We start from the raw sequence: 14,737 nt of genomic DNA on the forward strand, positions 1-14,737 counted from the left end.
GAAGGGGCAACAGGGGGATGGATCACTTGATGATTCCCTGTTCTGTTCACTCACTCTAGTGCACCTGTCAGAAGACTAAATGGGCTAGATGGACCTTTGGGCTGACCCAGGATGGTCGTTCTTCTGTTCTTCATGGAAATAAACACTTGCATCTTAGAATCATAGAAGCTTAGGGTTGGAAGAGACTTCAGGAGGCCATCCCTTGCCTCTGATGCAGGACCTACCCCAACTAAATCATCCCAGTCAGGGCTTTGTCAATCTATACCTTGAAATCCTCCAAAGATGGAGATTCCACCGCTTGCCTAGGTAACCCATTCCAATGCTTCACCACCCTCCAAATTAAATAGTTTTTCCTTATATTTAACCTAGACCTCCCCCACTTCAACTTGTGATGTCATGGCTGTTCTTACATAAATACTTACATGGCTCCCTCCTTCGTAGTATCCAAGCGACTCACATTTATACATTAATGCTCACAAGACCTCAAGGCGAGAACAATTTTACAGGGCTGAGGCAAAGAGAGACCAATTGACTTGCCCGGGATCACTCAGGAAGTTTGGCAGAGTGCGAAACTGATCCCAGTTCTCTCCAAATATAGGCAAGTTCCCTACCCAATGGCCTGTTCTCCTCCTTGTCCAAGGTGTCTACGTCACATGATCTGCAGATTTGAGATCACATAATAGGAACGGCTATACTGGGTCAGATCAAAGGTCCATCTAGCCCCGTATCCTGTCTTCTGATAGGTGCACCAGAGGGAATGAACAGAACAGGTAATCATCAAGTGATCCCTCCCCGTCACCCATTTCCAGCCAAACAGAAGCCAGGGACACCATTCCTACCCATCCTGGCTAATAGGCATTGTTGGACCTAACCTCCATGAATGCATCTAGTTCTTTATATTCATTATTCTGCAGATGTAGATAGGCAAAGCACTAAGGTGCCCACCACCCACTAAAAACCTGCTTGAGGAGTGACTCCAGAGTAAATTGCTAGTTTACAGGACAGGGTTTTTGCTCCCCACCCCCGAGTTCCAGTCTTGCAAACTGAAGCTGGGATCTAAGAGTCATGCTCAGATTGTTACTTCGCATGCATTACATCTCCAGGAACAAGGATTCAGTGAGTCAGTTCAGTAGAGCTGCAAGGGGTAATGGAGGGCAAGACTAATAGTTCTGTTTGATGTGTAAGACTGAATAAGAATCCAGCTTGCACTTGCTTAGCACTGCTGGATCCACAAGGCTAAGAAGCAGTAGAAAGTAGTTAGAAACAGGTTTATCCTAAAAGTTTTCAAGGAGATCTGAGGAATAAGAAGGGGGCCATTTTCATAGACCTACATTTCAGTGTAGGACTGTACTTGGTAACTAGTACACAGTGCCGGCATTGTGGGCTGATTGATCTGCCTTCATTAGTCATTCTTTAAGGAAGCAAAATCTGTGTGGACTTCAAATGCGTCTCTTTACAGTGGCTGAGGCTAGATTTATTTTTGTGTCTTTTTAAGCCTGTCTTCGTGAAAACATTCCTGCTTCCACTAGCCCTTGCATTGCACATCCTTTTTATTTCTTCTTGTGTGTGCCAAAGGGAATTAAGTATCTAAAGAAGTGCCATAACAAACAAGGAGGCTTTGAGGGAACACTCATTTGTGGTGGGGGGAGGCGGGTATGCACAAAAATACAGTCGGTGGAGAAGCTGTGAAAAGAAGACCGTGGGTATTTTCATTGCAGAGGTTTCTCAGTGGAATGGTCACTGGGATGTTATAGCTCTGCATTTGCCCGAGCTTAGTTCACAAGGAGACAACCCACATGGTATCTGCCAAGACAACGTATCTACCAGTGAATTTGCTCTTTCTGGAATAGATGAAAGAAGACTAGTTTGGCTTAAAAGCTGTAGACTGACAGAATTCCATCAGTGATAACATAAAGCCATTGCTATTTTATGTTTTAATCGCATTAGCCAAAATTATTCACCAACAAATATTTCAATCTTAGTAGTGAGGCACTGTGATGTCTTAGTATCCCACCCCTAATAACTTCGGGTATGTCTACACTGCCACCCTAGTTCGAACTAGGGTGGCTAATGTAGGCATTCAAACTTGCAAATGAAGCCCGGGATTTAAATATCCCAGCTTCATTTGCATGTTCCCGGGTGGGCGCCATTTTTAAATGCCTGTAGTTCCAACTACCTGCCCGCAGCTACACACGGCACAGACTAGGTAGTTCGAATTAAAGCTCCTAATTCGAACTACCGTAATTCCTCCTGCAAGGAGGATGGGCAGGAATTGACTTCACCTTGAGAATCAAAAGAACTGCCACGAGTGAATGGCAGGAAATGGCTCTAGGTAAACGGAAGTCTTCAGGAGGCGATTAAACATGTCTTTGTCCTTTGTGGAAATGGCCTAAGCTGCAAATCAGAAGACACTTTTCTCTTTTTGAAAAGGGGGCTGATTCTCCATTGTGGTGCATCCTATGTATCCATCCACCACCATGCAAACTGAGTGTAAAATGCTCTTATTCTAATGAATAGCATTATGCCTGCTATTCACTGCTGTACAGGATGGTAGAAGGGGCTGGGAGACGGACAATCCTAGATTTTTTTTCAAATTTAAAAAGCATTCAGGCAAGAAATTACGACACGAGGAATTTTTCTCTCAGTGCAGAGGTGAACTAGCCACTGTAAACAGAGAACTTACTCTGTATGTGCTTCAGAAGGGTGGCCCTGCTGGTTTGACAGACTCACACCCACTTCGTTTTGCTGCTGCTTTAACATGACAATTTGGGTACGTCTACACTAGCTCGTTAGTTCGAGCTAGGTAGGGTAATGAGGGCAAGAGGAGTTGCAAATGAAGCCCGGGATTTAAATATCCCGGGCTTCATTTGCGTGTTCTCGTGCGCTGCCATTTTTAATCCCCCTTTGTCTGAACTCCGTGCCCGTGACTACACGCGGCACGGAGTAGGTAGTTCGAATTAAAGATCCTAATTCGAACTACCATTACTCCTCGTGGAGTTTGGACTAAGGGGGATTTAAAAATGGCGGCGCCCGGGAACATGCACATGAAGCCTGGGATATTTAAATCCCAGGCTTCATTTGCAACTCTGCTTGCCCTCATTACCCTACCTAGCTCGAACTAATGAGCTAGTGTAGACGTACCCTTTCTGAGGAAACAGAATGAAAACACTTAAAACTGCTTCTGAGCCGCAGGCACCAAAGACCTATACTTTAAGCCCAACTTTTGCGATTAGGTATGAGCAAAATTTCACCTGCATTTTGTAAGCACAAATACTGGCTAAAATTCTAATCCTAGCAACTATTAGACTCTCTCAGGAGCACGCGGGTATGTTCCCATGTGTTTGTCTATGCGTTTCCACGTGGACATGAGCCAGTGTGGAGCAGATAACCTGCCCAGAAATATTTCAGGGTGATGGTGCACTTTTTCTAGCTTATGTATGTATTGATTTTTATGAAATGGCTGGAAATTAAATACAAGTCAAACCGTTATTTCAGGGGAACCCAGTGCACCCAAACTGGAAGGCCAGATTGGAGAAGACGGAAACTCCATTAAAGTGAACCTTATCAAGCAGGATGATGGAGGCTCTCCAATCAGACATTATTTGATCAAATACAAAGCTGTAAGTATGACCAGTAGCCACGGCTGCTGAACTGTCTTTGTTGTTGATTTGATTTAGATAGCACCTAGGAAATCTATCAAAGCCCAATGCCCCACTGTGTTAAGTTGCTATGCAGACAAATAACAAAGCACCACAGTTCCTACCCAAGGGAGTTTGCAGTCTAGGCATCAGAAAATAACAGACGGCGTGGACAGGCACTAAAATATGCAGAGCTTAGGAAAAAATTCTTAGCTCTCCACCTTCTCCTTGATTTTGACCTTGACAGTTCATTTCCTTCACTTCATCCCTTTCTCTCCGGCTGCAGTGCTATAGGTGATAATAAGCACATAGACTTTTTTTAGGTTCTTGTTCTTATGAAACATAACAGCCAGCAACATTTTGAATAGGTCTTAGTTGGCTTGTAACATGGGGCATTATTTCACTTCCAACCTCTCTTAGCAATTTACAGATTTCATGCTGTATTTCCCAGCTGACCTTATATGCGTGGAAAATCCCCATATAGGTAACAAATTATTGTGCACTAGTGACTTTAAAAAAGAATAAGAGATGAGGTGACGGGATCAACTGTATTCAACATTAAATGGAAACAATATAAGGGCGACTGTATTCTTGGCCATATGGGGGATGCTAGCTGAAGATAGACCTCGTTAGGCCTCAGCTAAATTAGATCACTGTAATTGCCTAAGATTGTGAAACCTGCACATTCCTGTTTTGTGCAAATGCCCAGTGGAAAGATTGTTTTATTAGGAGTAGGTAACATTGCTGCAAGTTAAACAAATGAAGGCAACTTTAACCTGGGCTTTTGCTAGGTGATGTTTGACATTCTCTGTTCTGCAGCGGGCAGATTATTCAATCAAGAGACTGTGTGTCAGCTCAGCCTTAAAGAATAAAGATGTGATGGAGTAGCCCTGAGATCCTGAGGCTCTCCCGGGCTGGGGGAAGTTTTGCTAAAAAAGTCCTGATGCTGTTTCTATTGTCTGTGCAATCTTCTGCCATATTCATGTGCCTGGGAGCAGTTAAACTGCACCAGACCCTTCAAGGTGAAATGTGGAAGTTTTCAGGGCATTTACAAAGCAGATCTTCAAGACTAAGCCTGGTAAACCCTCTTGTGAATGATTTCTGTACCAGCCATTGGGAAACAGATTTGCAATAAAACTCATATCATGCTGTGGGGTAAGTGAATCTCTGAGTGAAGCAAGCAGAGTGAGCCTGTCACTGAAACTGGAAAAGGCATAGGCATTTTGGCATCCCCTCTATGGCACTCCCATCACTCTTCTGACAGGAGGGAGTTGTCAGAATTCTTACTGAGTGTTTCAGTTTCGTAGAATCCAGAAGAGAAAAATGAAGACGAATGGTTAAAACACCCCAGCCATATTCCAGAGGCCACTGCCGAGGGGTGGCAGTTGCATAGATTTGGCATTCTCTGCAGTTAGCGGGTTACTGATTCATTTTGTTTACATTTATTATCCTAAAACCACCCCCAGGAGGAAGCCCCACCCATTCTCCTCTCAGCCAGTCTTCTCCTCTGCATTTTCCCTGCTGATCTACCTCACAGTTTTTTCACCAAACCACGGATCAGTGTTCTAAAGCAGCCTCATGCTGCACTGCTCCGGGAATCCTCATTGATCACGTGAGGATTACCTCTTGTGATCCCTCCCTCTGGGGCATCTGGTATTGGCCACTGTCGGCAGACAGGACACTGGAGTAGATGGACCTTAGGTCTGACCCAGTCTGGCTGTTGTTATTGGTTGTTGTTATTACTACTACTACTACTAATAATAATAATAATGATGCTTGTTTGCAACTTAGTGGAGGATTTCTCCGGTGTCAAGATGCTTAGATGCCACAGTGATCAATATGAGAAAGGAACGCCTAAGTACATAAAAGAGCCTGGATCTCAGTAGATAGGCTTCATAAATGGGTTTTTCAATTCATTCAGCAGATGCACCAAACACTATGACTGCTCCTGAATGAGTTGTTCTCTTTCATGAAAGGTTTACCAAAAAAGCACATAGAATATTTTGCAAGTAATACTACTAATAAAAATGGGATATCCTGTATTGTTTTTATCTGTGCATGCACCGTCCTGCATCTAAGACAACTCTGTAATTTGTTGGTGCTGCAATGAATTAAAATGAGTGACCTGCCTATAAACCAACATGCTGCTCATCCCATCAGAGGAAGAAAGAATGTTTTATGTGGAAAGCTTGTGTGCTGCAACTTGTTGCCCTGATTAAATCCATCGCGTTATCAGCCTCCACGTTCAGGGCTGTAAATCCTACGGGTGTGATGGATTAGTCATCACTTCAGGGTGTCTTTTAAAAAGCTCCAACAAACATTATAGGCTTAATGCAGAAATTACTCCCTGAAGTTCTCTGGACTGTGCTATGCAGGAAGTCAGGTTAGATGATCACAATGGTCTCTTCTGGACTTAAAATCTATGGAAACCTTCTCACTTTGGTTTTATGGCCAATATACGTGTTGCCAAGTGCTCACACAAACTTGTTCCCAAGCTTGACTGCTGGCTCGTGACTTGTCTGCCCTCGGCGCTGTAGAAAGGTATTTTCTCCAGTCTCTTAAGGCTTTTTGCTGACCTGCTACACATTTCTGTCTTCTCAGCTCATCTGTGAGTGGATTACCATAACTGCCCCCACTATACTCAGTTCTGTGCTAACTGGCTTTCCTCCCCCAATGAGTAACATTCAATATTACCATAAAGAGCCAACTTATATGCAAGTACCTCTAGGTAGAATAATTCATGCATGCAGCTGGGGATGAGCTAGGAGAACACTGCTTTATTCCTTTGCCGTGTCTTTTGACCATAGCACTCGTGTGAGGGCTACCCCTTTCCCATTAAATGAGATTCCTCCAAGGCATGTGCTGTGGAATGCTATGGAACCCTGGGTTGGCCACTGAGGTCACATGATTTTATAACTTTTTATTAGTCTCATTTTTTATATGGATTGCTCATTTCATGGGGCGCATTTTCAGCTGGGAGAGGAGGCCAAGCAGCTGGTCTTTGAAGGCAACCGCCACCATTTCACTGTTCTTACTGGCTCAATAACAGCTAGATAGACATCTGTCAGGGATGGTGTAGACGGAGCGTGGTCCTGCCTTGAGGGCGGGGGGCTGGACTCGATGACCTCTTGAGGTCCCTTCCAGTCCTATTATTCTATGATTCTATGAAAAGCAAAGGAGCTACCCAGTGACTGTAGCAAGTAGCAGGACTCACTGGCGGGTTTTAAATTGCATTTTTGCTGGATAAGAGTTCATCTACACTGCACCATTATTTCGGAATAACTAGCATTATTCCAAAATAACAATGCGCGCATCTACACAGCAATTCCGTTGTTTCGAAATAATATTGAAATAACGGGCGGCTAATTCTGACTTCTGTTGACCTCATTCCATGAGGAATAACTCCTCTTCTGAAATAGCTATTTTGAAATAGCTGCAGTATGGACACTCACCTGCTGCTATTTCGAAATAGCCCCTCACCAGGGCCATTCTAAGTTATTCCTCCCCGGTGCCTCCTGGGGCTCTAAATCGAGATAGCACGTCCACATTAGGGGAGCCTGCCTTGGACTAATTTTGAGACTTCCCTGTAAAAGTTCTATTTCGAAATATATCTTCCAGAATAGCTTATTCTGAAATAAGCGTGTAGTGTAGATGTGCCCTAAGAGGTGAGACAGTGGCAACTCTCATGCACTATAGAGGTACCATAGACTAGCAAGCTCAGGGGAGAATGAGTGCTCAGAATGTCTTGGTAACTGGTTTGCAAAGCTGCCTAAACCCAGTTTCCATTTACATTGGAGTCAGGTCTCTTTAGGCAGTTTCGAAAGTCTCCAAGACATTAAAGAAAGCCGACTTAGACAAAACTGGGAAGCTAGACCTGACCATGGCTTGGAAGTAAACCTTGGTCATTACAATGGTTTGAATTCTATGTACTAAGCGGCAAAGAGCCATTTGAAAATCTTTAACATGTTTCACACTTTAGCAGTATGGATGGAAGGTCTGGAGCTTGCGCTTTCTAAAATAGGTGTGGTTGGGTGGAGGGGAGAGGAGCAAGCAGCAAGGTTTTCTTTAGACATGATAGCCCTGCACTGGGAAATAAGTTGGAAAGATACTGCTTAGATTTCACAAGTTCTCAATCAAAGCCACCCCAGTTTAGGGACAGATTCACCTGCTTGTGGAAGGTGGTTTCCCATTTGGCACCTGTTCAGTGGTCTGAGAACCCAGTGCCTATTTAGAAACCTCCCTGTTTAGTTTGCGTCATGTGTGACATTTATTAGGTGATCATCCCTCTATCTCAGAACTGACCATTAAGACCATGCACTGTGTTTTGTGTCTCCACTTATCTTCTCACCGTCCCCCAGAAGCATTCCTCAGACTGGAAACCAGAGATCAGACTCCCCTCTGGCAGCGACCACGTCATGCTTAAGTCCCTAGACTGGAATGCAGAATATGAGGTCTACGTGATAGCTGAGAACCAGCAAGGGAAATCCAAGCCTGCACACTATGCTTTCCGGACTTCAGCTCAGCCTACCGTAATCCCAGGTATGACAGCCACAAGTTTGACTCTTGTTTTCTGCTTTCAATTAATGCAACCTCTGCTGCTTCCCTTAATGTGCCTGAATAAACCCAGACAACTTGCTTGCTTAAAGACATTCTCATAATTGGTTACCCATCCCGAGCATATGTATAGCACAGCAAACCCTTGATAGGAGTGCTCCATGCAGAATCCTTGTCTGACTAGTCACAAGAAGTATTTGCTATTGTATCCCTATAAACTACTAGGACACGCAGATGAGAAAAGTGCAGGGCAGAAATTGCATTTCTGAAACCAGTAACAGGATCCCTGATTCAAGCCAAGACAAAGGGAAAATTCAGTTATCTGGTATCCTGCTTTTCACAACATGGATTGCCCTTGCAAAGCTGCTTTCTGCTTGCTTTTTGCTCATTTGCTGATGCAAGACCGTTGTCAGCAGCATAAAAAGCTGGCTGGTGTGATTAAAATTGTTCTGTGTTGCATGGCCTTTTAGATGAAATGGAGACCAAATTAAAGCACTTTCTAAAGCAAACCTGTTGCTAACATAATTACAGTGGGTATCCCATTAGGCCAAAGAAAGTGAATAATATCGGCAATCCTTTTGGAAGCTGCTGTTGCAGACAGACTGTTGCATCCTTCATGGATTTCTCTCCCCACAAAGCAAGGTGCAATCACAAACACTGTGATAGCCAAACAGTCCCTAAAGAATGGATATTTGATGGCAGTTTGGCAATCTGCAGGAGAGTTAAAAGGTTTAGGAGCATCTCTTTTCCAAACCCCTCTCGGCTTGTATAGTCATTCAGCCACAGAAGTTCCTTTGGTGGAAAGACCCTCGGACAAACGATTATTTTAAGTTAACGCTAGAGGTACAAATCTGAAAGCTGGCAAGCCAGGGCAATAGAGACAGCCTCATGGGGTAGCCTGAGTGAAGAGCATCCATGCTGTGATTGTTGCCTAAGGATCTGTATTAAGGGAGTGATTTCATTTTATTTGTTTTTTAGAGCTTTATCCGTGAGTGTCTCACTTCCGTCCCCCCACCCCCGCCCAAAACAGTTAGCAAATTCTGCCCACATTGTCATGTAACTGAGACTTAAGTCTTGGTCTGTTCCCCTCTCCCCTTTCTGGAGGCACAGCTAAGAAGAGTTCATGATAAAATTTCACTGGGAAAAGCTCACTGGCAGCATTAAGCATACAAATGGGTATGACCTGTTAACACTGGATGCTTGGGGCTTGAAAGGGAGGGGTTGGGGAAAGGGGGGGAAGAGTGGGATGAGTGCTTAACAGGTCTGTAGTGTCAGATGGAAGGATGTTTGATAACTCATTAAACAACTCACCCTCAGTTTTGCATTTTCAACAGCTCTAATACTTATTACCCTCATGCATTTGAAGGACAACCGAGACTGATGGGGGGAGGGAGGTGGGGAATGAAATAAGATCATTTCAGATGGAGGCAGCCAATAGCAGTAGTCTGAGGTCAGCAGTAAATTAGTTCCTTTGTGGTCTTGGTGGTCACTGAAGAGGAAGCTTTTAAGTGCTGCACAGTGTTTCAGTTCCCTGGAGCCCTTTTGAGGTTGGCTCCCTACAAGCTTCCTGTCTATTAGCAGTCCACGGCAGGCCACTGGGATGCTGGAACAGACCTGGGGAAACTAGGATGTTCTGACCAGGTATGTCAGCAATGACCAAGCAGCCTGGCAGCTGTATGGATGTACATGGCACATTCAGGCAACAGCTAAGTGGTGAAGGATGGCAGGCACAGACAGGCAGGCCTTTTGGGTCTTTGAAATGCCAGGCAAAGTGCAGAGATAGCATTATCACAGGTTTCTTACTAGAGCCACAGGTAAATTAAACTACCCCTGTTCTGATCTCACTGATGTAACCATGTTGATTTCAGTGGAACTACTCCTGAGTTGCTCCTGTGCGAAGGAGAGGAGGAGCAGGATTTTGAATAACCTTGCCATTTTGAAAGCTGATATTCAAAATACGAGCAAGCCACATGAGTGGCTAAGTGAGTTCTTGGAGGAGAGGGCCTTGTTTTGGAGTGTAGTTTACTTCAGTGTCAATCCAGTATAGCCCAGCACTTGGGCTCTCTGCTCCTCAGAATGAAAGCATTGCGCTCCGGGGAGAAGGAGAGAGTTGCAATGAAATGATTCATGTTACCTGCAGTAGGCAGAAGATTTTGTTGCATTAGCTGTTTGATTTTGTTTAGAACCATGGTTCACCTTTGGCCTGTGAAGTATTAGCAGATTCAGAGCTTCCGTGGGCAGATGGGGAAGAGCACCAGGCCAAATTTCCAGCTCATATAAATCCATTGTAGTCAGCGTGGTAATGCCAGCTCACGTTGCCCACGGATCTGGTTCTACATTGGGGTCATTCACTTATTTCATAGCCAGTTATTTCGTATTTCCCTTTTGATTTCTGAATGAGCCCTTCATTTCCCCACACCTAGGGATAGAGTCAATGTTTCCAACTCAGCACTATTCCTTCTGACATTATAAGAAAACCTTTCATGTAGATAAAACACATATTGGTTATTTGTAATCCCTTGAGTCTGTCCTTGGGCCTGTTTTATGGTGTTCTCAAGTTGACTGTACAGATGAAAAGTATTTACAAAATCAGTATCCTTGAGGGTAGTTTACAACAACTCCAACCAGTGTGGCTTGATTCCTCCAAAGAAAAGGCAGCATGTTATTCCTACATCCATATTGCTTTTTGCAAGGCTCTGATTAAGTGTATCTATTAGCCAAATGCTTAGTGCAGTGAGCACTGGATCAGGACGTGGACAGGCTGTTAGGTGGAGTGTCTGCTTCCAAAAGGTCTTTTCTTAGCAAAAGGCAGTGTTGTCCTTTCAAATACCAGCTAATCATTTTCTCATGTTCCACATTTGAGCCTCCTGTTCCATCCTTTATTTTGATCCATTTGCTCGCTAACCCCTCACCCTCTGAATTTTAACTTGCTGTGCTGCTTCTGGCATTGCTGAGCTACCAAGTCGGCCTTTTAGCTGGTGTTACTGCACTAAAGCCCTTCTCTAATCTTTGGCCATTTTAATTTACTAAGTTAAATAAACCTTTAATTCTTATGTTTTCTATATTTGACCTAATTTTTTTTCTTTTTATCTATTTTCTCTCTCTCTTTCTCTCTGTCTCTTTCTCTCTCTCTCCCCTTTTCTTTCTTTCTTTCTCCTCCCTCGTTTCCTTTCCTGTGTCTGTTGTCATACATGTCACCTTGGACCTCACGGGAAACATCCACACTTGCCACATGCACCAAATTTGTTTTAAACAACCATTTTCCCCCTCCTGGGAACCATTGTTTGGCACCTGCAGCGACCCTGGGAAGCCCATCAACGTCGTTCTCCTTTGTCTCATTGCTTCTTTCTGCAGTGACTCTGCTTTTGCTCTGTTAGAAACTTTTTACAACAACAAAAATAAACCATAACAAACAAATTGGCCTAAAAAGGCCGGGTTCCTACCATGGTGTGGAAGCAGATAGATTTTCCTTCAGAGGATCATGTCAGTACAAGAGAAAACAAACACAACCGATCATTTTATTGGAAAGATTCAGTACTTTGTAAGGAGGATAAAAGAAGTTTAAACCAAGCATTTTCTTTTTAATTTTTGTGTTGCTGATATTGAATTTGCCCTTTTTTAAATGGATCTAAAGAAAAATCTTTTGTTGGCTTTTTTATAGGAAGATGCGATAATGAAAGCTTTTAAAAACCTGATCTGTATTGGTATTTTCACACATCTGTTGCCAATCACCATTGTTTGTTCATACCTGTGAATGGTATTACAAAGATAATAACCATAATAAAAAAGGTTTCTAAAGCCCCATCTGTATGCCTAAACAGACAATTATAGCCACATTGGATACCTGAATTGGAGATTATTTTTTCAACAGGCTTTTGTGTGTGAATAAAACACATGGTCATCACAGGTTCCTCTTATGCAGTCGTCTGACCTAATATGTCTTGTTGAGACGTGCATTGAGGAATTTAATTTTTTTTCTTTCACATGGTGAAATCCTTGGAGCCTCACAGGCCCCGGTGGATTCAGGCATATCAAGACCGTGACATACAGAGGTTCAGGGCATAACACAGTTTGTGAGTGTACAGATTTGCAATGGATGCTTGTCCAATGTTCTGTCTGGCTATCCACTACTGTATTCTCAAATCAATATAGATACGGCTTTTCTTCCCTTTAACTGAAAAGATTAGCTGGGAACAAGTAATCTGACAGGCTAAATAGTTATTACTGAATCTTAATAATATTCATGGTTAACTGTGCGTTTGACACTCCACCAGACAGGATTAATCTGTGGTGTAATTTGATGCAATATATACAGCTTCCTCTCTGAGTCCTGCGTATCGCATTTCATTCTAGCAATTTCAATGGACTTTCCTTTTCTTTAATGTGGTGTCCCTCGTGAATTGTTTTTGTAATGGAGAAAGCCATTCGGCTATGCCTCTCCTTTAAACCTTTCTGAGAACACAGCTCTCTCTCTGCAAGGATCTGGGGAAGTAAAGGATGAAATTGGAAGAGTGTTTTGGATACAGTTAGGAAGCTTCTGTACAGAATGTCTTCTGCTATCAAAGCTCTAAAACAGGATTAATCTCCTTTCTAACCAAACCGTCCCTGTTGGGTTCATAATCAAGCCGACCCTTCCCCCAGATTAATGTCTAATGATGAAATTATGCACTTCATATAACATCTTGTCTGTGTTCAAAATTTAGTCAGACTTTGTTTGCTGGAAACTGTAATGTTCTTTTCTGTTTAGAATTGTAAACAAATATTCATACAGATGTCTCTCGCACACACGCAAACACACACATTTCCATTTAGTAAGGGACAACTTACCAACAAAATGCTTTGCACTGTATAAACTATCCAACACTGAGTTCCATTAAAAACCCTTGTGATCTTTTCTATGGTAGTGTTTATGTACTTCTGCTTGGGGCAGTGCGATCAGTCTGTAGCTCAAAGATGGATGTGGATGCCTTTAGAGTCAGCGGATCACTTGATATGTGTGCATACGAGGTATGCGGGAGGGGGTTAGTTACATGTGCATTTCACTCCAACTTCATATGGAGGCTCTTAGGGAAGACGCATTTTTCAATAGATGTAATGAAGGTGTCTTTGGGAAAATCTTCCTACTCAGAACCTCATCAGGGACTGCCTTGAGGCTCACGCCCAGGAGGTGCCATAAGAACAAACATCCGTGTGTCTTCTTTGTGCCTAGCGTTAGCCGTTATACGGTTATATTATGCATAGTTCTTGACCATATACACAGTCGCCATAATTGAAAATGCACAACTTCCAGCTATGGTTTCCTGGGAATCTTGCTGGGAATTTCTGTTACATTGCATTGTCCTAATGCAGCAGACAGTAGTTTTCCCTGAAGGTTGCTGTAATGCGAACGAAGCACCCTGAGTTCCCATAGCCACTTTCAATTCCATGCCACACTTTGTAGTATGTGGGCATGCCACTTAAGTTAGTGTGTTCACACCTTCAATATTTATTCTACGATATTTCATTAAATTGGTTATTAATGTCAGGCCTTTCTTTTGTTTTTACATTTCCCTTATTAAAATAACAATATTGAGTCAATTGAACTGTCTAATGTATTTCAGTTTATTCTGTAGGTGAGTTTTCTTGCTCGTTTCATGGGCTTCCTCTTAGCTGTCCATCCCATGAACAGAATTTGCTGCCGGACTGTGTAAAAGCAAATGCAGGAGTAAAACCCCTTTTATAAGGAAAATTTCCCCCTTAAAGCCACAAAATGAAAGAATGTCACTGCTGTCTTTGCTCCCAGTTTACAGGGATTGTCATGCACATGATAATCCATGGGGATTCCACCCTAGAAGAGGCAAAATTGATAGATTCTAAAGTGTAATTGTTGCTTTATGGGCACTTGTCTCTTCCTTTGAGGTGCTTACCACTGAACTCTGGGTACAAAGCAGAGTGCTAGGCTGGCACAAATGCTTAGACGTTTAGGCAGATATCTGCCTTGCAAATACAAGATTTGTAGAAGCAAATCATGCTGACAAAAAGGAATACAGGACCGCAGCAATCAGACAACGAAACCCTGTGTCATTGACTCCTTATGTAATGTGCTTGAGGGCTTTGCAGGCTCTCACATGGCTCATTGAATTCCATGGTGCCCCACAGCTGGTTTTAAACCCAAAATGCTTGGTTTCAAAGCTGTCTATCCAGGCATTACTTTAACTTTCTTAAATTCGACACTGGTACTGTGGCTGATGAGACTCACTATAATCCAGCTACGTGCTGAGCACCATCAAGCATTTTGCTGGGCTAAAGGACATTACCAAAGCTTTCCAGGTGCATCTGAGGACTGTTGAGCTAGAGCAGTGAGATGCAGCAGCCCCTAAAACCAAAGGCACTACACGCTACGTATATGATGACAGTGCAGGGAACAGGAAGCCTTAGTAAATTCCAACCACGTACCTTAGATATTTCCTTCAAAGTAGGAATTTGTTACCTTGCTTTCTCTTTGTATGTCCAGTCTCCTCTTCCATTCAAATGGAAGTGCCCTCCAGAGATAGAACAGAGCTCGA

General features: G+C 43.1%; 1 protein-coding gene across 6 annotated transcripts in view; it reads left to right on the top strand.

Moving 5' to 3' along the window:
- Nucleotides 1-14,737, top strand: part of NCAM1 (neural cell adhesion molecule 1) — a 283,565-nt gene that overhangs the window by 249,868 nt on the left and 18,960 nt on the right. For 5 of the 6 annotated variants that reach the window (XM_006111230.4, XM_075909680.1, XM_075909678.1 and 2 more), the window contains 2 exons: nt 3,496-3,620; nt 7,997-8,177. In XM_006111230.4, coding sequence (XP_006111292.2) covers nt 3,496-3,620; nt 7,997-8,177 — 306 coding nt within the window. Of the gene's footprint in view, nt 1-3,495; nt 3,621-7,996; nt 8,178-11,489; nt 13,725-14,737 lie in introns of those variants that run through there. The other variant, XM_075909679.1, reaches the window with a different exon arrangement.

This window comes from Pelodiscus sinensis, chromosome 26, assembly GCF_049634645.1.
Source record: "Pelodiscus sinensis isolate JC-2024 chromosome 26, ASM4963464v1, whole genome shotgun sequence".
Classification (NCBI taxonomy): Eukaryota; Metazoa; Chordata; order Testudines; family Trionychidae; genus Pelodiscus; species Pelodiscus sinensis.